This window comes from Prionailurus bengalensis, chromosome C2 (genome assembly GCF_016509475.1).
Source record: "Prionailurus bengalensis isolate Pbe53 chromosome C2, Fcat_Pben_1.1_paternal_pri, whole genome shotgun sequence".
NCBI lineage: Eukaryota > Metazoa > Chordata > Mammalia > Carnivora > Felidae > Prionailurus > Prionailurus bengalensis.
In genome coordinates this window covers 137,358,259-137,384,043 of record NC_057350.1, presented here as the reverse complement: position 1 = coordinate 137,384,043, position 25,785 = coordinate 137,358,259, and the positions used below count along the sequence as shown (strand labels likewise).

Genomic DNA, 25,785 nt, shown 5'->3' with positions numbered 1-25,785 from the left:
AAAAACATATCCTTTGTTTTGATGGATCAGCTTACACTAAGTTTCCATTGGGTTTAGGCTTCAGGTGGTTTGGGACTGCAATTGCAGTGCCTGGCCTCCCTTGCTTCCTTGCTGAAGGACTCTGGGCCAGTTTCTACCTCTCTCGTCTTTAACTAGTCTTCTTATCTAGTACATGAACTCAGCAACTTATGTCCAAGAATTTTATGAGAGTAACGTAAGGCAATGTTCGTAAAGTGCTTAGCCTACAACTTGGTTCACAGGAGTGATTATGCCATCAGCAGTGTCAACATCAACTTCACATCACAGAGCCTTGTCATGAGGGTGGGCTCTGTGACCACAGTCTACCGGAGAATTCAGGCGCAGACTCTGTACTTCCACAGATGGCTTAGACAACCGTTCAAAATGCAGTGCGGAATGGAGGATCCTGAGTAACAGCGGGGCAGGGTTGAGGATTCCTGGTGGATGCAGCCTAGGTAACTTTTCATTTTCAAGGAATGTGCAGAAGTTCAGTCCTGCCTGTGTGTGTGTGTGTGTGTGTGTGTGCGTGCGTGTGTGTGCATGTGCAAATCTGACACGTTTTATTACAGGCTGAACATCTGCTGCTCCCTGCAGGATGGGAACAACCAAGGAAGTAGGGAAAGAAACACTTTTCTGTCTTGTTTATGGGATGGCAGGTGGCCTTTTTATCCTCTGACTTTCCCAACTCAGCTAACCCCTGCTTCCCCCAAAGAGCTTAAAAATCTAAATGCTCACTGTTCAACTTGCAAACACAAGTTGAAATACCCAGATGTCCTCAAACTGTGGTTGATCTCTTTGCAGGGTGTGCCTCATGCTGTTTGATTGACAAATGGCTACACAGGAGAGAATCCAGAGGAGATGAAACAAGAGCCCATTCAGGGTCCTTTAAAGCCTTTTGTGTGTTCTTTGCTTGTTTTTATTTTTAATTTATGTTTAAATAAGATTTGACTTCTAAGAAAATATTGCTGAGATATGTTTGTACAACCTATAATGATGTGATTACCCACAGTTCATACAATCACTGACTTTGCTTCATTTGTCCAACAACTACCTCTGGCCACCCCCCATTTTTCTGGATCCTTCTTATCTCAACTCTTCAGTCTATGGGTTGCCATGGAAAACACCATGTTACTTCAATGTGCTCTCCTTCCATCCCTGATGCCTCACGCAAATACTCCCACACACAATAACTGATGAAACCTGGGCAGGCACTTGACATGAGCTGAACCACTCATTCTTTTTTAGGAATCTAGCATCAACTAAGAGAGTCCCAGTTTAATCTGCTCCCCACTCAAATTGAAGAGTTGCTACCTGTGACCATTTCTTGCCATTTGGATAAAGAAAGAGGGCATGATGACTGAAGGAGAAAGAAATGGAGAGGAAATGGAAAGTAAGAGATGTGGAGAAAATCACAATGTGATTATAAGAATTTCTGAGATCCAGATGTGTGTGCACATCTGTGTGTGTGTGTGGGGGGGGGGTGGGTGGGTGTGTGCAGGTATGTATGTATATTTTATTTAATCCCATTAGCTACTTGGAATACTTACAATAAATCTGCTTCTAGTGATTGATTCAAGTCGAGTTTTTATTGCCTTCAGTCAATGTCCTTATTCTGAATTGCCCTAAAACTTACCAGAATTCTCAGGCTGGCCCTTTTGCTAATGCCCCACACTAGCTCTGTCCTAAAATAAGAATTTAAAAAAGAATCAGTCTGTGGTTTGAGAAGAGGTAAGAGTAACCTTTTTTCAGTTTTCATTTCTCTGAGGCAGGGGACTAGGCAGGAGAAAGAGAACTTCAAGGTTGGAAAGGAGTCCCGTGGAGTCCATTCCACCCTGAGATCTTTCGGGGGAAACAGATGGGGACAAGACTGATAATAATGGAGGGAATGAAGCAGTGAGCCTGGGTAATCACTTAAAAAGAGGACATCGGGTCTTTTTGCTGCAATCAGAGCAAGTAAGGTGTTCACTAAGTGCCATAAGTTCAACAGCAATCTTCATTTACTGAAAGTCATGAACATAAACACAAGGCTGGGCTCTGGGGATACCACCCAAAACACAATTGTTTCCATCAAGGTAGTATGTTTGCCACCAAAACTTCTGAATCCATTGGGAGAATGGCATGAGAAGAGTTTCAGAACACAGAAAACATACTGGATGCAAGTAAAACTTCCAGGCCATTATTTACCGAGCTTTTCCTGGCATATCTGACACCATATCTTAAGCGCCATGAAAGTGTATGCTGGGTAACACACTTGGCTACAAGATATTTTTTGTTGGGAGAGTATTTTAAAATACACAACCGACAAACAAAACATGTCTTGCTCCCAGGATCATAAGGAAAGCTGACACGATCAAATGACACGTGAGCCCTTCATTATGCAATTTTCTAAGAACAATTATCTCAAAAAGGTGCAGAATTAATTATGTTCTCTTATTACACAAGACTGAGCTAGCAGATGCACACCTACACACAGGCTACTCTCGAGGAGCTAAGTAGCTGGGCTGTCAGATAGGATTTTTTAAATTATTACTATTCGGTAAATCATTTTTAAGAAAATTGCTTCCAAGCAGCCCAATCTTATTCCAGTCTGAAATGGGGACTAAATTTAAACCAACTCCCTCCTTTGGAAATAGCTCCTTTTTCAGTACAATCTCGAATTAAATTGTAATATAGTCACATAGGCGGCAAGAAAGAGATGTTGGCAAATCCCAGACTCCACTCGAAAGATCTATTCAGGCTTGTTTGTATCTAAGGGAGGACGCACAGAGTCAAACCTCCTGGATGCAGTACAGCTTAATTACATACGAGATGGTCCAGTGGACACATCTCAATAATGCTTGGGAATTAGATGCTTTTTCCAATGCTATTTGTATTTAAGACAGGGGCTGTCTTCTGAGAACTTTAAACAAAATAAAGATTCACCTTGGCAGATGAAAGACGTGGGGTCCAGACCCAGATGGAAATATAAATTCACATTCAGATGCCATTGAAACTAATGCTAACTAAGGAACATGAGCTTTACTTGACCAGATTCCACCACACACATCAGAGACCCTCTACATCACAGTTTCCCATGAAGTGCAACAGATCCACGTGTTAGATTTTGATGAAGCATTTCACAAAATAGATGAGCTGCTTTACTAGACCCTGGCATTTTCCACGTGAAATTCATTTCACTCATAAAGTTTGTAGCTTCATTCCCCAGGCAATAAATGTGAGCTGAATAACAGTCCAGAGTGATTTAATGGTTAAAAGTATTGATGCTCTACTTTCTGGGGGTATTAGTGTTTTAACAGTCCACCTATTTGTACAGAAAATGCGCGTGTTAGCTTAGATTTGAAGGCAGATCCTTTTTCATTTAAATATAACTTACTATCCCAAACCCCACTGGAGGATTACATTACCTATACTGCAAGGGTTTTGTTTTTGCTTGTTATTTGGCTTAAGTTCGTCCTACGGTTTTTGAAAATCTCTTGCTTTGAACTTGGGGGAAGCGAAAAATTCCATTTCCAATTTACCTATTCTTTCAATTTGTTCTTTTAAATCTTACTATTGATACTTCCTTCGGCTTTGTAACTTCTTAGAAATACAATTCTGAATTCCCTTAACTTTTTGTTCCGTTTTATTTTTTAAGTAAGCTCGAGGCCCAATGTGGGGCTTGAACTCGTGGCCCTGAGATCGAGTCATATGGTCTACAGACTGAGCCAGCCAGGCGCCCCTCTTAACTTTTCATTTTAAATTCCATTTACTGGCTACTTGGTTGATGCTTTTAGGACTTTATTCATTTTCTCAAAATTTCACAGAAGTTCCAGATCGCAAAGTAAACTTTTTGACGTTCATGCATTCAGTCATTGAATATATATTAAATGTTAATTCCACATTAGGCTCTGACTTAGGCACTGGAGATATAGAATAAAACAACGCCTGCATAAAGCAGACATTCTGGTAGGAAGAAGTGAACATGAACAAGAAAATAGACATATTAAAATAACTTAAGATCTTGCTAACTACTATGAAAATGATAAACAAGATTTTGTGCCAGAGGATAACCTGGAGAGGCAAACTCCAGAGCAGGTGGTAGGTCAGGTAAGGCATGAGGAATACCATTGCAGGAAGAAAGAACAAATGTAAAGGCCCCAAGAGGCAGGCAGGAGGCTGGCCCATGAAAGGAAGGAAAAACAGGCCAGTTTGCTGGGGCTAAGGCTGGACACAAGATGCCATCGGATGAATCTGAAAGGCAGGCAAGTGCTGGAATGCCTAGAAACTTCAAAGTTATGGTGGGGAGCCTGGATTTTCTTAATAGTCCATGAGGATCCATTGAAATATTTTAAGCAATGGAACGACATGATCCAATTTAGAATTTGAGAAGATTGCTTCTGCGGCCTTGAGGTGAGAGAGTGGTGAGGAAGTAAGAACGGAGGCAAGAGAAGCATTCATTATATCGCTTCCCATTTATCACGGTCAGATATCCTTCCGCATCTACCATACCTACACACACACACACACACACACACACACACACATATGCCCGCAACCCCCAGGGAATGGAAAGTTGACCCTTCCATCAGCAGGAAACTTTTGGCTTAAATTCATTCCATTCTGTTTATTCCATTCCATTATGTTTATTTATATATGTCTTAACTATTGCCTATGACCACTCTGGAACTTCTGAAGCAAATTATGACTATTTTTGCATTTGTTTCACTTGAGGGTCACTTGAGACTTTGAAGTATTCTGTTTTATAACTACACTAGTTAAGCATGGTTCTTGGTCTACACAGAGAGTATATGGAGTCAGTTGTGGGGAACTAGGATGTTATAACGTTGAGGCTTGAGGCAGCTATGATAGGTCAGCACCTCAAACCACCCACGTATGATCCCATCAGAGTGGAAAGAAGCTGCTGAAAGTACACGCTCCTCACGGGCTCCCTTCTCTGAACTCTGGGGTAACCTGTTGTGCTGCATGGGAGATGGGCATTCGAAGACCTTCACCTCGAGGTCACTAACCCTCAAGAAACTGGGGGAAATACCCCTTCCTAACGAGGCGGGAAGCCTGAAGGAAGAGACTTCATTTTTTATGCATGACAATAATGAAAAACTGAGGAAAAAACACACTGAAAACGTAATAGGTTTCATCACCGACGAGCCCCTCAGTAAGAAGGTATCATCCTTTTTCAACAACCACTGCGGTTCGTTGCTCCACAACCACAACGCCACCACCAAGTTCATGTGGACCATGTGAGAAGCACTTAGGTATTTGATATGTAGCCATCGAGCCCTGATTTTCGGTGCATTAGCGTGAGTAATTTTTGAAAGCACATATTTTAGATACACGTCTGTCATTTCATCACAAATTCAAAATTCTTATATTAAGGCACTAAATTTCACAACCAACAATACCTGAGTGTGCTAAAATCAATTTTATAGAGTTTACCATGAGAAGCAGTGAGGCAAATTTCTCATAATCTGCATAGACAGGAATAACTAAATTAATCTCTGTCCATATTGGAGCCATCCAGAAGATATAAATAAGGCAAATATAGAAAACACTGGGTGCATAAAATGCATAATTAGGTCCAAACCATGCTAGTTAGCCTTTTCACAAACTTAGAGTATATTTTACAGATTTCAATTAATTTTACTGTGAGAACTGGATGAGCGGTCATTCGAAAGTTACATCATTTATCATAGTTCTAGGAGTTATATCTTGCATCCATATCCCCTTCTAAATTTTGACTATTTCTTAAAATCCTTTTATGGCCTTTATTTCAAAATGGGTTGACCATCAGTCTTCTCTTTACCCAGATGTTCCATGTCACCTAACAGGGTAGTAGGTACAGGGGCAAAAGGTGAACCTAGAAGGCAAAATCAGAAAGGTGACAGACAACCAAACAGTGGGAGTTAAACTAATATGGATCAGCAATAACAGGGAATCTGGAAATGAAGAGAGAGCAAGAAGAGTGATGACAGCAGCAAGAAAGGGCCGAAGGATATATAGACACATTACATTTATATCGTTTGCATTTCCCTTCTGCAAATGTTCCTTCCTCTACAACCCACTGGTCAACCTTCCACAGAGGCTTCAACCCACTAAAAATCCTGTCGGATTCGATATTTTTATTTGTGTGAACATGTAAGGAAAGGGGCTGGGTTTCACACTGGTCTGACAGCAGAGTTGCAAAGCAAAGCAAGAAACCATAATCTTGGGTTATAATCAGAATACAAACTCGCCTAGAAGTTGTATCTTTAGAAAGAGCAGAAGACTTTTCCCCAGGGTATGGAATTATGGGGAAGGGTGGTCCAAATTTAACTAGCCTTCAGAAGGCATAGCATCCCAAAATCTATACAGAGAGAGAGAGACAGACAGACAGACAGAGGGAAGTTTTGAGTGATAAATGATTAGGAAAAACAAGGCAATAAGGGTTTTGGAGGCAAGCTTCAGTTCCCCTTTGCCTTTAAAATGCAGCTGATAAGGGACCCTCTGAAAAGAAGCAATACTTATGACTTAACGAAATAGCTTATATTGAACTAACCCTCTAGTAAAAAGTAAAGCTGGACAAAATACACAAAACAACTGTTTGAAAGCACTGGAGAACAATCCGCTGAGGGAAGACTTGAAGGGTTCTGGTCCCTGAGAAAAGAGGAACACACAGGTGCATGCTCTGCATTTACCCAAGTATCTTCTTGAGGGAATTTGCTATTTCATTGTGAGGTGGAAGAGAGTAGAATAGAAAGGAGCGGTCTTACTGGCTAAGGAGACAGAGGATGGAGTTCAGGTGAACAAACCACCTGGGATTTGAGGTGTGAAATCCCAGAGAATAGGTAACTGCCTCAGTGTGGCCCTGGAGGCATGAGCCTAACGTGAGCCTGCACAGGGCAGCGCTCCAGGAGACTCAGGACAGAACAGCAACCGGGAGGTTAATGGCAGAGTAGAGGTCTTGGCCACCACACAGTCCAGAGGAGAGGGAGGGTGGAGTTCAAGCCCCACCTGGGGAGGCGCTGGTAAACATGTAAGGCTTTTTAGTTGAGATCCCGGAAAAACCATGTCTTAGAGCCCTGGAGGTTGGGTGAAGCTGAAACAGAGCAACCTAACAAAGACGAAGAGGAGCTCTGGACAGAATGGGAGTGGTTGGCTGGACCTTGATCTGCCTGCCAGAAGAAAACCTAAGCCTGTTTGGAGGAAAATAGTAGAAACAATTTTCATAAGTGACATCTACAAACAAAAGTATGTCATCTGCTAAAAAGAAGGAACCGAATTGACCACAACGAAACAAAACAACGCAAGAGAAAGAACAGTTCATGAAAATAATCCCAAAGGCAATTCAGGTATTGGAGTTCAAAAATCCCTATGATTACTGTTCCAGAAAATAGGGAAAAAAAGGATAAAAAATTCAATCAAAGATATGGTATATGGATCTTTAAAAAGGAATCAAATAAAAGAAAGGCAGGGGTTGAGATCCAATATTTTCTACTTTACTATGCTGAGGCATGTTGCTATTACTCTCTGCCCTCATTTCTTCTTTCCTCTTCAATTGCTTCCTCTAGCACACCTCCACTTTTCAAAAATAGTTGTCACGGTAGGCTGTCGTAGCGACTACAAAAGACACGTGTTGTTTTAAAAATCCATCTGTTGAATTGGAAGATATGGAAGTGTCTTCAATAAGAGACAATATAACCAACAGTTAGTGTATAGATTTTACAGTGACAGATATCTGTGCTCAGGCTCTGTCCCTACAAGTCCATGAGGTTATAAACATGTTACTTAGCCATTCTGAATCTGTTTTCTGCTCCATAAAAATTGATGGATACTTACCTTAAAAAGTCACCACAAGCACTAAATGAGAGGCTTTATCTAGGCAGAGTGCAGAGCACAAATAAGTTCCCCCCAAATATTGATACCTCCTTTGCTGTTTGCTACCGTTAACAGAGAGAAGCACACATTCAAAACTGGTTAATCTTGAACTTCGGAATGGTGTGCCATCTACATATTGACTGTCATTTGAGATCCTCAACCGAGATGAAGTAATATACAATTTGTATTCTTTCTCTGTCTTCCAAAGTGAGGAATATTAATGCCTAACAAAATGCCTGCACAATATGGGTTAGTCAAAACAATAGTTCCTCGGGAAAAAAAAAGGAGTATTGCAAATATCTGGGACAAAACTCAAGGCAGCAGATTAAGCCTTTGTTGTTACAGAATGCTATGCATGCTCTGGCTTGCCTTTCAATAATCATTCCTATTAAATCATTTGTGTCTCTGACACATCTAATGAAGTCATGTTCGTGATCAGCTTAATCACAGGATGTAGCATAGTACCTATTTTGTTAGGAAAGCTGTTTGTATAAACTGAAACATGCAGCAAATACATAATTTCATAAAATACTCATTATGCTTTCAGTGTGACAATCTTTGGCTTGAATCCTTTTATGCATATTTAGTCATTTTAAGATAGACTGTTTTGGGTACTGGTTAACAAAAAGATTATTTTTGAGCAAACTCCATAACAAGCAAGTGGAATGGTAAACAATTACTAACATAGCAAACCCTGAGCCATTTTTCTAGCTGAATCTTGACATTCGGGAGAAATCACACATCGGTAGCTAAATCTTATGTATCACTGAAACGGATTCTAGTTAGAAGCACGTGAAAATAAACAGGAAAGACGCTGAATTAAGGGAGGTCATCTACAAATAATACTTTCCTAGAGCACTGATAACAAACTGCAGGCTTGACTTCTGGCTAATTATTTCATTGTTCAACTAGTGGTCGAATAATCATACTTTATTCATTCAGAGACTTTTACAAGTGAAGTCATGACATATGCTTTTTACTGTTATAAATGATCTCCAGGCCCCATGTTTTAGGTCTTGGCACTGATTAGAAGTGAGACTTACATCACTCTCGTGACCTTCTCGAAGGTTGTATGTAAGGTCATGCTGAATATCTTCCACGAATTTGTGAGCATATTCTGGGTAAAGGTCTAGCACTTCAAAGAGTCCTTTGAGGATGATGCACTGAAGATCACAGTAGGTTAAAGCCTTCACATCTGCGTTGGTCTTGATCACTTGGTCCTTAATTGATAGATTTGCTCCAATTAAGTCTCCTTTCCCTTGAAACAGTGAAAAAAGAGACAGGTTAATTTTAAAGAAAAGCAAGCTGAGACTGGCGACCTCATCTGACTTACAGGCATCACTTGGCTGAGATGACACCACAAGGGAAACAGAAACCTTCATCTCAGCGGTGTTGAGATTCGGGGCCTGGTAATTCTTTGTGGTTGGGGGTTTTCTGCACAGTAGAATGTTTAGCAGCAGCTCATATCCCCGACCCCCAGTGGTGACAACCCAAAACACCTTCAGATATTGCCAAATGTCCCCTGGCAGGCAAAACCGTTCCCAGCGAGAACAGTAGTCTAGGGGGTAAGGGCTAGGAGAGCCAGAGTTAGGAACTGTTAGGTCACAGATGGGCTCCAGACAGTCCCTCAGCATCCCATAATTGACTTTAGACAGAGAAGTTGACATCTGTGTCACAGTTGCCTCAACTCTTCAAGGGACATAATAATGGCTCTGATTTTTTTGAGTGCAAAAAGGCTCGAAACGAGACCATCGAACGTGTATTACTACTAATTTTCATTCTAACACAGTAAGGTGGGATTCATCATCAGCTTTCTAACATACTCAGGTTGTTTCATCTACCTACAAACATGTCTACAAGACAGGAGGGCGAGGAAGGTGGGCGTGCCCTGCCTCCCCCTGCTCAGAACTGGGAGGCAGACATCAAGTATTGCGCGTCATGGATGGTGAAATCTACTACATAAAAATGTGAAACATAAGCTGCAGTTCTAATATTCTGTGACAGTGTGAAAGCCCAATTTTCCCATCAAAAAAGAAAGCGAGTAAATAAAAGCTATGAGCTTTTCACTTGTGTCACTGCAGGGAGAGAGACGTATCACCATTTGGTGGCCTGTGCCCACCCCACACCCAGCACCCCTGATGCTCTGCATGCAATACCTCAGCCTATCAGTCTTTGGCTGGATTCACCTGCCTGGAACTAGCTGGCTTCCTTGCGTTTATGATTAGATAATACTGGCCGATGTATTTGAATCTTTAAAATCTTTCAACTGATTTGAATCAGTTTCGCTTAGCAGGAAGGTGAGCATAAATGTAAAGAGCTAACAAAAAAACCCTGATTACAGCTTCAGATTTTAGACACAGCCATTATCAGCATCCCTGTGAGAAACATGAAAGAAAATCCATTCAGTTCTCACACAAACTTAGGTTAAATGCTGAAATAATATGACGTAAGTTCACAGAGGATACTGGCATTAGATTCATGGCTACAACTTAGGAGTTTCTTTGCTTTGTCCTTCTGCACGGGCTTTAAATTTCATTATTTTTTTTAATGGCCGCCTGCTCCATTTCAGAGGGAATCAACAACCAACAACTGATCGACAGAAAAACCACCAAGCAAATAGTATCTTTGGAATGGTATACAACAAATTGCCCTGTCCTCCATTCAATTAAGTTTTTAACTTCTACATTTTCATTCCTTTATCGTGCCCAGCATTTCAGGAAGCAAAGCCTCTGACTTGTATCAGACTTCAATAAAATTCTGTTTTATTGAATTTCACAGGAAAAGAAACATGCCAAATTAACCATGAACACCTGAAATGTTCATAAATATGTAACAGATAAAAATTGAACATCTGGAAATTATTGGATTACATCTAAATATTATCTCTGAATTAACATTACATTTAAATTTTGAAATTGAGCCTAGTTGGCCAAAGAAAAAACAGGGCTAAAATCTATACTTACAGATGCTAAGGGAGTAAACAGCCACATGGTGCTAGAGAAGTCAAGTTGGATTTAAATGTTGTCACCAATAACGCTAACCTTGGAAATTGTTTCTTACATATTTTATTAGAAATCTAAATTAGTGCTCGAAAACTCAAAGTTGGGCACAGATGTAAATATATAGCCCAGATGCTCTGAATACAGCAAATTTTGAAATTTGTATATCTCAGGAGAATTTATCACGATGCAGTGTCTTGCCACAAAGAAGATTTACATTTTTCTGTGAAGCAACTGCTGTTTGGAGTGACTTTATTTATTTAAACATTAAAAAAAATGTTTATTTATTTTTGAGAGCGAGAGATAGAGTGCTAGTGGGAAAGGGAAAGAGAGAGAGGGAGACACAGAATCCGAAGCAGGCTCCGGGCTCTGAGCTGTCGGCACAGAGCCTGACACGGGGCTAGAGCTCGCGAATGGCGAGAGCGTGACCTGAGACAAAGACGCTTCACTGACTGAGCCACCCAGAAACCCCTACAATGACTTCAGAGTTATCATACTTTCCTACCTAGGGTGACTGTAGCATGGCTATTTAAGCCACAATGACCCAAGCTATAAAACACCACCAACATCTTGCCAAACTTGGCATCCTAGAAAGAATTCCAGTTTATTTATTCATTGAGTGAATATTTATGAAACACTGACATGTGTTGTGGACACTGTTGAGCCCTGGCAAGGTGAGCACTGGTAAATTACAACATGGGCTGCATCCTTGCTGATTGTACCGTCTTATGAATTTCTCACTATCATGCATTAGAACCTTCATCTAAGTTTCCTAATTACTCTAAGTCCTGGTATCCTTCTTTCTAAAAGAAGAGCAAGATCTCTATGGTCCCTTACTACTTCCATTTTTCAGAATTCTATTATTGATATTTGCTAGCCAGTTATTCTTCCACAGGGGGTGGGGTAGCTGATGAGATGTATCTGCAAACTGTCCAGGTTAGAGCAATAACATGTTTAATTATAATTAGGCAGACTAACACCATCCGTGAAGAACACATTTATCAGTGCTTTGTCATTTTCTTTTAAACAACAATGAAGAAATTGGTGGAAAAACACAATTACCAGGACATGAAATGAAGGTGTGCAAAGCAAACAATTTCTACCCCCATAACAAATCCTTGCCTCTATGTCAACTGCCTCCCCAGGCATCAGATTAAGAAATGCCTTCATGTATTGATTGGACAACTGAGGTGCTTGAATAAGTTATGGCTTGACAGCTGTTTGGTGATACTTCCTCCCTACAACATTGTATATTAATTCATTTTGTTGGCAGAGTGAACATGTATTAAATATCTACAGATCAAATGTGAAGCCATGTGCTTAAGTGTATCAAAGTCAGTATTGATTTTAATTGGCCCTATAAGACAATATTACCACAGGGAAAGTAAAATACTCAATCTCCACTGAAATAATGTTAATCACAGGGATAAAATATTAATAATTCGTTATCCTTGTTTGGGTTTAGTCCCAATACCACACAGGAGTATTTAGAATGGTCACATGGCAATTTGCACTTAAATCATTTTTGATGTTGTGGAAACGAATATGTGAAAATGCTAATCATGAAAATCATAATTTATGGAGGAAATCGGGGCCAAGAGCAAAAGGCAACGGATTAAATCTTTCAGCTGTGAGTAGAATGTTTTAAATAAGAAAATCCAGTTGAATTATGTATTGCAAACAATGTTAATTACCTAGAAGCCATCAAATTTGTACCTATTATGTTCTAATGTTATGGCGGTTGCCTTCATATTCCATTCCTAGTATCGTTGCTAGTTACCAAATGTAAAAATTCAGCACAATTATGGGGAAAAACCACATCATATGTATTTAAACATCATGCATTATTTTGGCTTACAAGCATATGAAGCCATATAGTTCTGGAAAATAACTATATGCCCTTTTAAAAGCAGGCTATGTCAATAGGCAGGCTACAAAACTTACATAGTCCTAAGAAAGCCCATGGAAAGGTATGTTATGATTAAAGTTAAGTTTTTGAAGCAAATTAAGAAATAATTATCAATTGTAATTTAGAACCATGAAATAATAGAATGATTGGCCTTTAACTTCACAGAGTTGAGAGGTGAGCAGGAATGTTAAGTCTCTTCTTAAAAACACACAAACACAGAAAGCCTCACTCTAACACTGATGATGAACTGGCCAAGTTGAAAATAAACCCAGTCGCTCTTCTGTCAGTACTTTTCTGTTCAGGAGAAAAACATAAGAGGGTGAGTCAAGAGTTGAGCCAAAGCTCTGGAAGGCAAGCCCTACCTTTTCCCTGGTACATGGCCGACTGAGTAAACATGAAGCAATGGGAAGCACCTGTTTATTTCACTATTCCCTAGCCTCCACTCTTCACCTTTAATTGGAGATAATCACAACAACCTAACGGGGCAGTAGGATTTAAATTGGATAATGGATATAAAACACCCGGCTCATATTAGGGAGTCTCTAAATTTTAGTTCTCCTTTCCTTTTCCAAAGTATAATCTGTCTTGAAGCTTACAAACTAGAATCCAGTGATGATTAGAGATAGAAAAATAGGCATTGCTTAGACGTGGGAAAGAGCGCCGGAGATAGAGTCAAAAAACCTAGGTTAGCTTTGACTTTGGAAAAAACAGAAAACACCACTCTTATCTGTCTCTTTGTGTTAGGAAGGCTTAAGCAAGACCCGATATGTAAAAATATGTTATAAACGGTTAAGTTGTTTCTAAATCTTAGCTCTTGAATATATTAAATATAAATTAGCCCCTTTTTATGAACACAAATTCTAAACAGTGGTGTACTACATTGGTGTTCAAAATATATTTAGATCACAACCTGATACGTTCGTAAGCCCCAATAAATATTTGAATAAACAAAAAACGAGTGATGTTAAAAGAAGTACACATAAAATTGTGGGTAGGAATTTTTCTATATTCACTCTACATGACACCTTTTGTCAGCTGACCTTTATATTTCAATGAACACCAATTAGGTCTTAAAAGTTGGGAGTCAGTTTTGTGGTGCAAAATCTTCACAAACTATCTTGTGAATTTTCTTTGAGGAAGTTAAAAAAAATAAAAAAGAGGCCTATGGCCACCTTGACAATATTGGGTTAGTGACTGCAGTGAGAGCTCATCTTCAGTGCATAATCACTTTTGTGTTATTTCTAGCACAGATGGAGCCATTTTCATGTTCTTCTCTGACTTTGTTCTCCACAAAAATACAAAAATGCCCCTTTAAAAGTGACCAGCTATTTCACTAAGAGGCAGCAGGCATCACGACTAGTAATCTGGCTTTAGGAATCAGAAGGAACTGTGTTCATTTTCTTATGTTATTTGGGACAAATTAAGTTAACATACTATTTAGTCATTTGTAAAATGGGGTTAATATTCATTCTGCTGGATTTAAACAAATTTTTTTCATGTTTATTTATTTTGGGGAGAGAGAGCGCAAGAGAAAGTGGGCGAGGGGTAGAGAGTGAGAGAGGGAGACGAAGGATCTGAAGCGGGCTCTGCCTGACCGCAAAGAGCCTGCTCTGGGGCTCAATCTCACTAACTGTGAGATCGTAGCCTGAGCCAAAGTCAGACACTGAAACAACTGAGCCACCCAGGTGCCCCTGGATTTGTTTTTAATCCAGCAGTATGAATCCAGATAGAGAGTGAGCACGCATATGTGAGCAGAGGAGGGGCAAAGAGGGCGACGCTCCACTGACTGAGCCACCCAGGCGCCCCAATACTGCTGGATTTTTAACAAGAATGAAATGATACGTTGAATGTGGAAACTCAGTATGTGGCAGAACAATAATAAACATAGTTGGCAAATTAAATCCATTCAAATTTGCCTGATTCCATATATTCATCCAGAATTTTCTTACAATAGCAGTACCTCCCTCCCCCCTTTTTTCTTTTTAACTTATGCTCTAGGGTAAAATTTCATGAAGCTTTTCAACTCCGACGTACCAAGAATAGCCAGCACCATGCTGTCTTTAAGAACTTCCATGGAGCCTGAGCATACAAAGTAGATGGCCTGCAAAGCATCTCCTTGACGCAGCAGATACTCCCCCGGAGCACAGAAAGAGGTTTTGATGTGTAGAGACAGAGACCTGAGGCAGCCCCGGCTGGCACACTCAAAAAGGGACAACTGTAAGATCTCCTTGTTCAAATGCATAGTGATGTCAGAACGCAGCTCATCTGGAAAGTCTTTCAAAAGCTGTCAAGATGAAAGAAGAAATCAAGTTGGGGTAAGTCTAGTCTAATTGATTTACTCTGCAAGACAAGGGGGTGTTCTTCCCACTGTTTGACCAATAAGAGTATAGAAGAGGAACTATATGTATGTGAGAGTCCTGGAGAGATTTTTTTTTTTTAGTGACTGTGACCCCAGTTAGGTGCTAATTAAAAATTAGCTGATAATAAGGCCGGGGAAGTAGAATACATTAATAAAAGATTCTGGAACGAAAACGTATGGCATACTGTGACATGCTTCTCACAAAGACTCCTACTCGGGACAGAAGATATGGAATTTGGACCCACTGGTGTTTCCTCTAGCATTGTGATCACACGAAGAGAAAAGAAACCAAATAATTACTTAAAAGTATGGATTACTAGCTTGATTGGGAGGGGGGCGGTTGTAGCACGTTTGTTTGATTTATAGGATACCTTTCTTACAGTGGTGGTCTGGAGTATTCCTGGGAGTCTACAGATAACACGTGTGCTAGAAGATATTTTCGGTTTTACTTTGTTGGTTTTAAAGGCACACATTAACTTGGTTAATCTCAATTCCAAGATGACACCATTTAGTAGTCATAAGAGTTGGTTCCTCCGAAGAGGGCCAATGAGGATGAAAGTTAGGCAATCCAATTGACCAGAATAGCAAATTAACATAAAACACTGGTCAATCCAAAGTGGCGTAATGAAAACATAAGCCAAAGCAGATGAAAGAAGATAGACTGGGTTTCACGAGGGATTAAAAAATAGGGATGAGGAAGTTGGTAGATGTGTACTTCACTTCCAAGACCTGAATTTGAGCACCTTGCTTTTACCTAAGAATATGTGCTTTCTGCCTGAAAACCTCAGCATGAGAAATGAACATTACCTCATTTGAATCTATTCCATTGTTGACTGACCATGTTGTTTGGAAATATTCGAGCATCCTCTGCTTGAGCTGCTGGGGCAGGTGATGGACTCGTATAAAGTCCTTCAGATCCTTAGTTCTAGTGTGATAGAGGGACCATCTGGAATACATCCTCTGTATGATCGCGGTCACGTTTCCAAACACCAAGGCGTGCATCAAGGCTAGAGAAGACAACACAGCATACAGTGGGAGAGAACTATGACGGAGGGGCTCACCTGTTAAGCCTAATTTAAGTTTATAGGTCCTGAATTCAGCAGAGTATGTTTATGTGGCCATGTTGATACAGCTGTTTTGGTACAAGCGTTTTGGTACAGCCACTTCGCCATAGAGTGCATCTTAATGTAGTCATTTTGATCAGAGTTAAAATCGATCAGAATAAAAGTATCTGCCGAAAATCCTCAGTAATAGGCAAAACTGACCCACACTTAATCCGTTACCTGCCATTCTGGCCAGGACAAACTTTTATTTTGTACTTCTCGCATCTACATTTTTAACAGGTATAGTTTAATAGCCATGATAAAATAATTTTAATATAATTTCATAAAATAAACTATAAAGTTATAGTTCAGTGGTTATCATAATAACAAATACATTTTCAAAATTAGTCTAAGTGGTTAGCCCTAGTCTTTTCTCCTAAGCCATCACTTAAAATTAGTTTTATGATATTAAATATGACACATTTTTATTAATAAAGGTATGGAGAAAGTGGCTAGAAATGTAACTGAGGATTTTCTGAGCAATCTGAAGCTGAGATTAATATGGCTCCAATCGCTAACCCCACTTTGGCTCTGTGGTTACTCCGTGGTTAAATTTTAAGGGAGATATCAAAAAATCTGAGACCATTAGAGAAACAAATACATTCACAGAGGAAAACTGGTATTCTGCCTAGTGTTATGTTGCCGTCCTGAGAAGAACCAGGTGGTACATATACATAGGACTCCTGTTTTGATGAGCTTTCTCAGTCAGATTATATTTAATCCCCGATTTCTTTTTTTTTTTAATATGAAATTTATTCTCACCTTGGTTTCCATACAACACCCAGTGCTCATCCCAACAGGTACCCTCCTCAACACCCATCACCCACCCTCCCCTCCCTCCCACCCCCATCAACCCTCAGTTTGTTCTCAGTTTTTAAGAGTCTCTTATGCTTTGGCTCCCTCCCTCCCTAACTTTTTATTTTTCCTTCCCCTCCCCTATGGTCTTCTGTTAAGTTTCTCAGGATCCACATAAGAGTGAAAATATATGGTATCTGTCTTTCTCTGTACGATTTATTTCACTTAGCATAACACTCTCCAGTTCCATCCACGTTGCTACAAAGGGCCATATTTCGTTCTTTCTCATTGCCACATAGTATTCCACTGTGTATATAAACCACAATTTCTTTATCCATTCATCAGTTGATGGACATTTAGGCTCTTTCCATAATTTGGCCATTGTTGAAAGTGCTGCTATAAACATTGGGGTACAAGTGCCCCTATGCATCGGCACTCCTGTATCCCTTGGGTAAATTCCTAGCAGTGCTATTGCTGGGTCATAGGGGAGATCTGTTTTTAGTTTTTTGAGGAACCTCCACACTGCTTTCCAGAGCGGCTGCACCAGTTTGCATTCCCACCAACAGTGCAAGAGGGTTCCCGTTTCTCCACATCCTCTCCAGCACCTATAGTCTCCTGATTTGTTCATTTTAGCCACTCTGACTGGTGTGAGGTGATATCTCAGTGTGGTTTTGTTAATCCCCAATTTCTTACTGAACCGTCCCCTTTCTGAAACCACCACCCGATTATAATAAGATAGAAAACTTTGTTCACACGAATTCAAGAGTTGGTGGAGATTGGAGATGGTTCTTCTACCAGAAAAAAAAGGGATTTCTAGGAGTTGCCCAGTGTAGGGAGTGGTCAGGAATCTTAAAATCAGAAAATTCAGGACAGGAATTTGCACTAAATAGTCATCAGCCAAACAGAACTGGAATGGCCCCTGCAGATGCCATCAGATAGTCCAAGAAGGTCTTCGACCCACCTGGGGCTGTGACATTGGAAGACGTGAGGGCTGGGTATATTACATTTATGGGCAGATCAAGTCTCAGATATTCAGATTTCAGCCCAGCAGTTTTTGGTTAAAAAAATAAAAAGACTACAAGTCTAGTAGTTTGTCTATTAGGAGCTCTCGAAGTGTCCCTGTACCAAAATCTCAATGTCCAAGGAGCTCTGTTAAAGTTTCTTACATCAAAATGGATACATTTATGCAAAAACACCAACATGTTACTGCATCTATCTTCCTGAATCTCCATCCTATTTCAGGATAGCCCCAAATAAAATTCTTTCCTCTACATTTGTCAGAAATTATGGATCACTGGCATACTAATTTCGATCCAATCTAACACTGGAATTAAAATTCTTTTAGGTTATATATCATCATTTCTCTATGAAAGATAGGATCACCATGCCTATAAAGACAGCTGGGAATAATAAGGAAACACTCAATATTTTGGAAAAGTTACTAGAATAGGGTTAAACTTAGGGTCTACATACAGGAGGAATATAATGTTGCAGAGAGAATATGGACTTCAGAATCAAACACATCGGGATATGAAACCTGACTTTGGCACTTCCTAATTGTGAACTTGGGAAGATACATAATTCCCATATGTGGATGCAGTTCCCTTATATATAAATGGGTATAGTTGTCCCTTATTCATAGGGCTTTTTTGAGATTTAAAGAGTTAATATATATATTATATAAATATAAATATGACATTTATTATTATTTAAATATAAAATTATATTAAATATAAATCTATATTTTTTAAAGTGCCTAATATTTTGTGTGAAAAACGGGTGCTCAATTTATGTTCATTTCCCCCATGATAGTGAAAAGCCTAATCATGAATTTTCAACACGCTCCGTGGCGTAAAATATGGGGGGAAAGACTCAGGCAAGGTTTTCCAGCAACCTCGTAAATATTTAAGAGTGGTTGTTAGTGGGAATGACTTCTTGATGAAAGAAATTCAAGAAATATTTAGTAAGTTCCTGCTCCATACAAATGTAAGCAAGTGTATATTCTCCCCAAGTTTTCAAAAATGAAACGTTTTCCAACAGGTCAAAACTATCCTAAGAAAAATGTGCATTACCTAATAACTTACTGTTGAATGGCTCTTGGTAAATTCCAAATTGAGATCCGTTCTTCTGTAGGAGCACAGTGGCTCTGAGGTCAAATATTTTGTTTGGAAGAAGAGCCCTCTATTTATGATAAACACTCAGCAAAGAAGAGAAGCGATTCTGCTCCAAGTCAAAGAAATTAAACACCAATTTCAGGCTCAGTTAATATACTTATGGGCTCGGTGTGTGGAAGGCCCTACCATCTGTAAAAGTATGTAATGGTCTTTCATCGAGATTAAACTGAGTACTGAGAACAATTCTATTTCATTTATTTTCACACTGCCTTCCTTAATTACGTGTATGATTTTAACTTTGCTTTGCTTAATTATAATGTGTGTAGAGCACTTAAAGTAAGAGAAGTGATATGTTCAGACCGTTTAGCATCCTGATTGTACATCATCAATAAAATGAATTACTGGATTAATTGTAGCATTCTCAGTGTTGTTGGAAAGTCCCAGTCTATATCCGAGTCACCATAATTTCAAAGTCTCATTTCAGCATAGGCAAGTACTTCTAATTTAAGTAGTTAAAAAAATAAACCCCCAACTTCCATAATTTTCCAGTTTCCAAAGGTATTTTGCCTCTCTGTCACCGGTTATCATTTTCACACCAGTGAAGCATATATATAACTATCAGGCCGAATCATTCCGTCTGCTATGAAAGTTTGACTCAAAAATGGCAATATCCAGGTCAGTTTGGAAGTTATCATTCACTTTTCCTTTTACTCCTAGCAAATCTGACGTATATAATTCTTAAAGTAGCATGCTGGGGCTGCTGCTGAGTGTGTGGGAGGCTCTTTTGCTTTGTGTAGGCATTTTGTATAGAATGCATTTTGTAAAATCTCGCCTTAATATCAGGTCTTGGAGGAAGCTCGATAATTGGGATCTCAGAAGAAAGTAAACAGACCTTCGGTGAAAGAGTCCTCCGAAAGGGCTGCCTGGCTTTCTCTCTCTTCGTCTCCTTTTTCTTCCTTATTCTTCTCCTTTCCCTTCCCCCTTTTCTTCCCTTTCCCTCCCATCCCCTTCCTTCTTTTTTTTCTCGCTCCCTACTTCTTTCTCTGGATTTTGGGCAACATTGCTCTCCTGAGGTATACCATCGTTGCTGAGTTCTTTAGCCAACCACTTCGCGTTGCCTTCAGAGTCTACAGAGGGACTGTTTGCTCCTGATATAAAAGGAGACCAGAGCTCAGGCTCTGGGTAATCTTAGCTGTCCTCCTCCTCTCTCCCACCTACTCACTGACCTGGAATTTTCCACTCCTGTCAGAGTACACTGGGTTGTGGATGGCAGATGGCAGAGAAAACAGAGTGAGAACAATTTCCTAAATGACAAATTCAAATGGCAGTGTAGACGTCTTTAAAAAAGCCTGAATTTGTGAACACCATAGCCCATATGGGTCCAATAAAATTATGTCAGGAGAATATATATATAGGATGAGAGGACCCAAGGAAAGCCTTAACTGTTACGAATTTCACTTTACCTTTTTCGGGACAACGACGCCTCATTTAAACCGGACATGTCCTCAGTGGTGAGTCACCTTTGCTAGGAAGCTTTATCTAACCTCTGAGCTTGAGCCGATGGGCCCATCAATTGGAACCTATTCGTTAGGTGACTACTGGACAGCCATTACCAAGTGTGATAGAAGAACTTTTAAAGTGTGGGAACATGTTCTAATATATTTTGTTTGGTGGCAAACACAATATGCAGAATTGATAGAAATGTTGCCAAAAAGAGGGCTATATATATGTAAAAAGACTGCAAAGACTGTCTTTTGGCGATGGGATTTTATGTAATTCTAATTTTTCCGTGGATTTTTCAGTCTTTTCTAAATGTGCATTATAATAGGAAAAATTAAAGTGGGAAAAGAAAGAACATCATCTGCCCAAGTTCCTATTTCCATTACTAAACTGTGAACTCCTCGAAGGAAAGTATCATGACTTAGTCATTTTTGTTTCGCCAGCATATAGCACAGTGCCTGGCATAACTTAAGTGTGCCATAAATATTTATGGCACTGAAATGAACCTCTGGTCGTTTGATACTTTCTGTAAAAAGTTTTGTAATCATAAGCAATTAGCTTAGAAAATGAACTCTGAAGCATTTAGCCCCAAACCATCCCTTCACCCCCACCCCACGCCCCAAAGGGAATCTTTTAAAATTATTTATTTTAGGTCTCGTGATTTTTACCAGTATTTTAGACAACAAAATTTTACTTCTATTGCTTGGCTCATTATGTTGAGATAAGACCTAAAAACAACCTGCCATGGAAGGTGAGAACTCAGCTCACTGCTACCTACCTTCCCATCCCACACTTGGTGGTTATTATTTTTAGCTCATGTATTATAATTTTACAAGGCAAAATTAATATCAATGACACATCAAGAAAATTACACAAATATTTAATGTACAGCTCACTATACTGAACCACCCCCCAGATGAATATATAGGATGTTATCAGCACCCCAGGCCTCCCTTGTGTCCCCTTCACAGACACTAACCAGCCTCATTACCACAGGTAACCACAGTTGTGAATTCTATTGTAATCTATAAGCTTTGCTTAGTTTTCATTTCTCTCTTTTTTTGAATTTTTTAACGTTTATTTATTTTTGAGAGACAGAGAGAGACAGAGAACGAGCAGGGGAGGAACAGAGAGAGAGGGAGACACAGAATCTGAAGCAGGCTCCAGTCTCTGAGCAGTCATTATAGAGCCCAATGCGGAGCTTGAACCCACGAATCCTGAGATCATGATCTGAGCCGAAGTCAGTTGCTTAACCGACTGAGCCACCCAGGCGCCCCTCTCTCTTTTTTTAGGTTTATTTATTTATTTCATGTGTGTGAGAGAGAGTGCACGCTCACACTGTCAGCGTGAGCGAGATCAGGGCTCAATCTCACGAACTGAGAGATCATGACCTGAGCCAAAATCAAGAATCGGACTCTTAGCTGACTGAGCCACCCCGGAGCCCCATGTTGTCATTGTTTTTAAGTATCTCATTCTGGCGAATATAAATGCTATCTAATCTTGATCTTAATTTACAAGGCTTTGATAAATGACGTTGAACACCTTTTTTATATTTTTATTGTCTATTTGGCATGGGAATCTGTTTGTGAAGTACTTCTTTTTTTATTTTTTAATGTTTAATTTTTTTAACGTTTATTTTTGAGACAGAGAGAGACAGAGCATGAATGGGGGGAGGGTCAGAGAGAGAGGGAGACACAGAATCAGAAGCAGGCTCCAGGTTCTGAGCTGTCAGCACAGAGCCTGACGTGGGGCTCGAACTCACGGACCGCGAGATCACGACCTGAGCCAAAGTTGGACGCTTAGCCGACTGAGCCACCCAGGCGCCCCTGTGAAGTACTTCTTAAAGGTTTTATGCCTTTTTGGGTTGTCTTCTCATACTGGTTTGTAGACAGTCTTTATATATAATAGGTACGAGCCTTTTATCAGATACGTGTTTGCAAATACTTTCTCCTATCCTATGGATTGCCTCTTCACACTCTTAAATAATGTCTTGGAAAACACAAATTCTGTAGTTCAATTTACCCATTTTTTTCTTTATGGTTAGGGTTCCCGCGGGAATTAATTTTAATGCAGTTTTAAGAGGAGTCCAGGTTGTGTTTCAACATGCAGATATACATTTGACCCTGCAACATGTGTTGAAAGAATCGTTTCGCCTTCGCACGGCATGTCCCCTGTGTCATAGAATGTCCATACGAGTGTGGTCCTATTTCTGTCCTCTTCCATTCCACTGACCTATTTGTTCCTGGGCTAACATGTGCTTTCTTAATTGTTGGAACGTTACAGTACATCTTGATAACTGTCGCACAAATCTTCCAATTTTGTTCTTCTTTACAATTGCTTTGGCTAGTTTTAGCTCTGCATTTCCACTAACCCGTAGAAAGAGCTTGTCATTTTTCAAACACACACACACATATCCACCAACACACGCGGACACACATCTACTAGAATTTTCGCTGGCATTGCACTGAATCCTTAGATTAATTTGGGTAAAACTGGCATCTTTATAATATTGAGTCTTAAAACCATCATCATTGTATATCCTTCTGTTACTCCCCTTGTAAATTTTCTCACTAATGCTTTGTAGTTTTCTGTATAGTAGAGTTACACATTTTAAAAGAGATTTTCCTACATATCTGATACTTTTATAATCATTTTTTAAATGTTTATTTATTTTTGAGAGAGAGAGAGAGAGAGAGAGTAAGTGGGAGGGCGATACAGAATCGGAAGCAGGTTCCAGGCTCTGAGCTGTCAGCACAGAGCCCGATGCGGGGCTTGAACTCACAGACCGCAAGAACATGACCTGAGCCAGTCAGGCGCTTAACTGACTAAGCCACCCAGGCGCCCCTGTAATCATTTCTTACATTTAATTTTCTAGTTGTTTGGCACTAGCGTATAGAAATACTATTAATTTTTGCATATTGAACTTGTACCCATCAGCCTTACGACATTCACTTATTAACTGTAATAGTTGTTTGAAGCTTCTAAGGTTACTTTTGTTTTGGGTGTTCTCAAAATTCTCAAATCTCAAGATTGTCCGCATATGTTTTTTTTCCTTTTCTCATTAGTATTGCCGGACGTCTTTGATAGTTTTTAATCGTCTTCCCATAAATCAGTGGTTAGCACACACTGTAATTACTGATGCTCACACGGAAGCTTCCCCTTCCTTCCTCCTCCTCTTCACTCAGCCAGTGAATGTCTCTGCCCTAGACATTTATCTGGGGTTTGGGCAGTCACCTGCAACATTTAAGATTGCTGCCGCCTGCTTTTGTAGTAAATATTGCATCCCTGTCATTAGTAATGTCATCAGCCTTGGGTGGAGATTCCTAATAAGATGCCTCAGACTTGATTCCTTAGGAATATATACCTAAAATTAAAAAAAAATAAATTATTTCTGAATATTTGTAGAAATCATGTGAATAAAATCAACTCATAGGATATAATAACATGGATATTGTGTAAGAAGTTTGCTAGGTCTCAGTGAATCCTGGCAACAGACTCACTAAAACTCCACTTCTTTATGTCTAAATTAAGGTGTTAGTAACTTCTATCTCATGGTGTTAGGAGAATTAAATGAGCAACATGTTGGGGCGCCTGGGTGGCTCAGTCGGTTGAGCGTCCGACTTCAGCTCAGGTCACGATCTCGTGGTCCGTGAGTTCGAGACCCGCGTCAGGCTCTGGGCTGATGGCTCAGAGCCTGGAGCCTGCTTCCGATTCTGTGTCTCCCTCTCTCTCTGCCCCTCCCCCGTTCATGCTCTGTCTCTCTCTGTCTCAAAAATAAATAAATGTTAAAAAAATTAAATAAATGAGCAACATGTTCCATATTATGAGCTCTTATGATTAGCTCTCAAGGTCATACCAATAGTTAGTTAAATAGAAAATACTAAAATGCAGACATCCTTTCTTCTAGCCTAAGGTAATTGTCACAGTAATACAGAGTTGTTTCCCACAAACACAAATTTGGGAAGCTTTAACTAATAAATTCAAGTTACTTAGATGCCGTCTGCCATTCAACAGCAGTGGTTTCCCAAGTGCTGTCCAAGTCACCCAAATGCTTTAAAGCCACTGACAAATGAGCACCGGTTTTGCACCAGGATGATGTGATCAATGAGCATTTAACAAGTGACAAAGTAACATCATCTGATTACTTCCCATATCTTTTGGCCCTGTGACCAGCATTGCTTTCTACTTGCAGGGAATAATTTATGCCATTTCTGATTCAGGACCACTCACAATATTTTATGTGGATCAATAGAGAATAAAAGCTCAATTATCTACGCAGATTCTTCAAACGTCAAATCAGTAGGTTAATCCTTGAACATTTGAGCATTTCCCCACCTTTCCATCAGGAGTAGAAGAAACACGGGCAAATATTAAATAAGTATAAGCTGTGTATATTGGCAAAATGCCTGTAACTTTGCTAAGCTGAGAGATGGGCAATCAAGGAGACTCGCAATTATAGAAGTCATAATACTGGGTATAAAACAGCCACCACGGCGTCTGGCACTTTGTAGCTCTTCGGAAAATGAGAATTCCTGTTCTCTGCTCCCTAGGCTGTTGCTGCTGTACATCAGCCAAGACTGTTAGAATTGCTGCAGTCCCAGGATGCCCCTTCAGCAGCTCTGTCACCAGCACAGCCTTTCCAAGAAATTCTCCCGAACCCTGGCCCTGGTTTTCTCACTGCTTTGGAACTTCCTAACGGATTCGGCACTGAGAGCTTTACTGCCTGGTATTAGTACAGCTCTTTCCACATCTTTCAGCCTATCTCTTCCAGACTGGATCATAAGTTCCTTGAGGGAAGGCTTGGCTTTATACTTTGATTTCGCCATAAGCCGGATGAGTCATTTCTTAAAGCCCCGCACAGCCATTTGACATCTCCCATGCAAGGAACCTGTTAGGAACCATCCTCTATTATAAGGCTCAAAAATGCTAAGGGATAGCTGGGATTAAGGCCATTAAAAGAACATGGTAAAATAGGCTTTTGGGGAGAACTGTGATGGGGCAGAAAATACTGATAGAACCCTGCTTTAAGAATTCCAGTCTAAGAAGAATGTTTACTCCATCCAGGTAAATATCCACAGCTCCTACGACTCCATGAGAGAAGTCTTGTGATTTGGTAAGTTTCCAAATATGTATTTAT

At 39.9% G+C, this 25,785-nt stretch overlaps 1 protein-coding gene across 1 annotated transcript in view; it reads right to left on the bottom strand.

Annotated features, from left to right (window-relative positions):
• Window positions 1–25,785, bottom strand: part of KCNH8 (potassium voltage-gated channel subfamily H member 8) — a 112,305-nt gene that overhangs the window by 47,361 nt on the left and 39,159 nt on the right. Inside the window, exons 3-5 of the mRNA XM_043593316.1 lie at window positions 15,944–16,143; window positions 14,812–15,061; window positions 8,913–9,127 (exon numbers count right to left, since the gene is read on the bottom strand). Coding sequence (XP_043449251.1) covers window positions 8,913–9,127; window positions 14,812–15,061; window positions 15,944–16,143 — 665 coding nt within the window. The remainder of the gene's footprint in view (window positions 1–8,912; window positions 9,128–14,811; window positions 15,062–15,943; window positions 16,144–25,785) is intronic.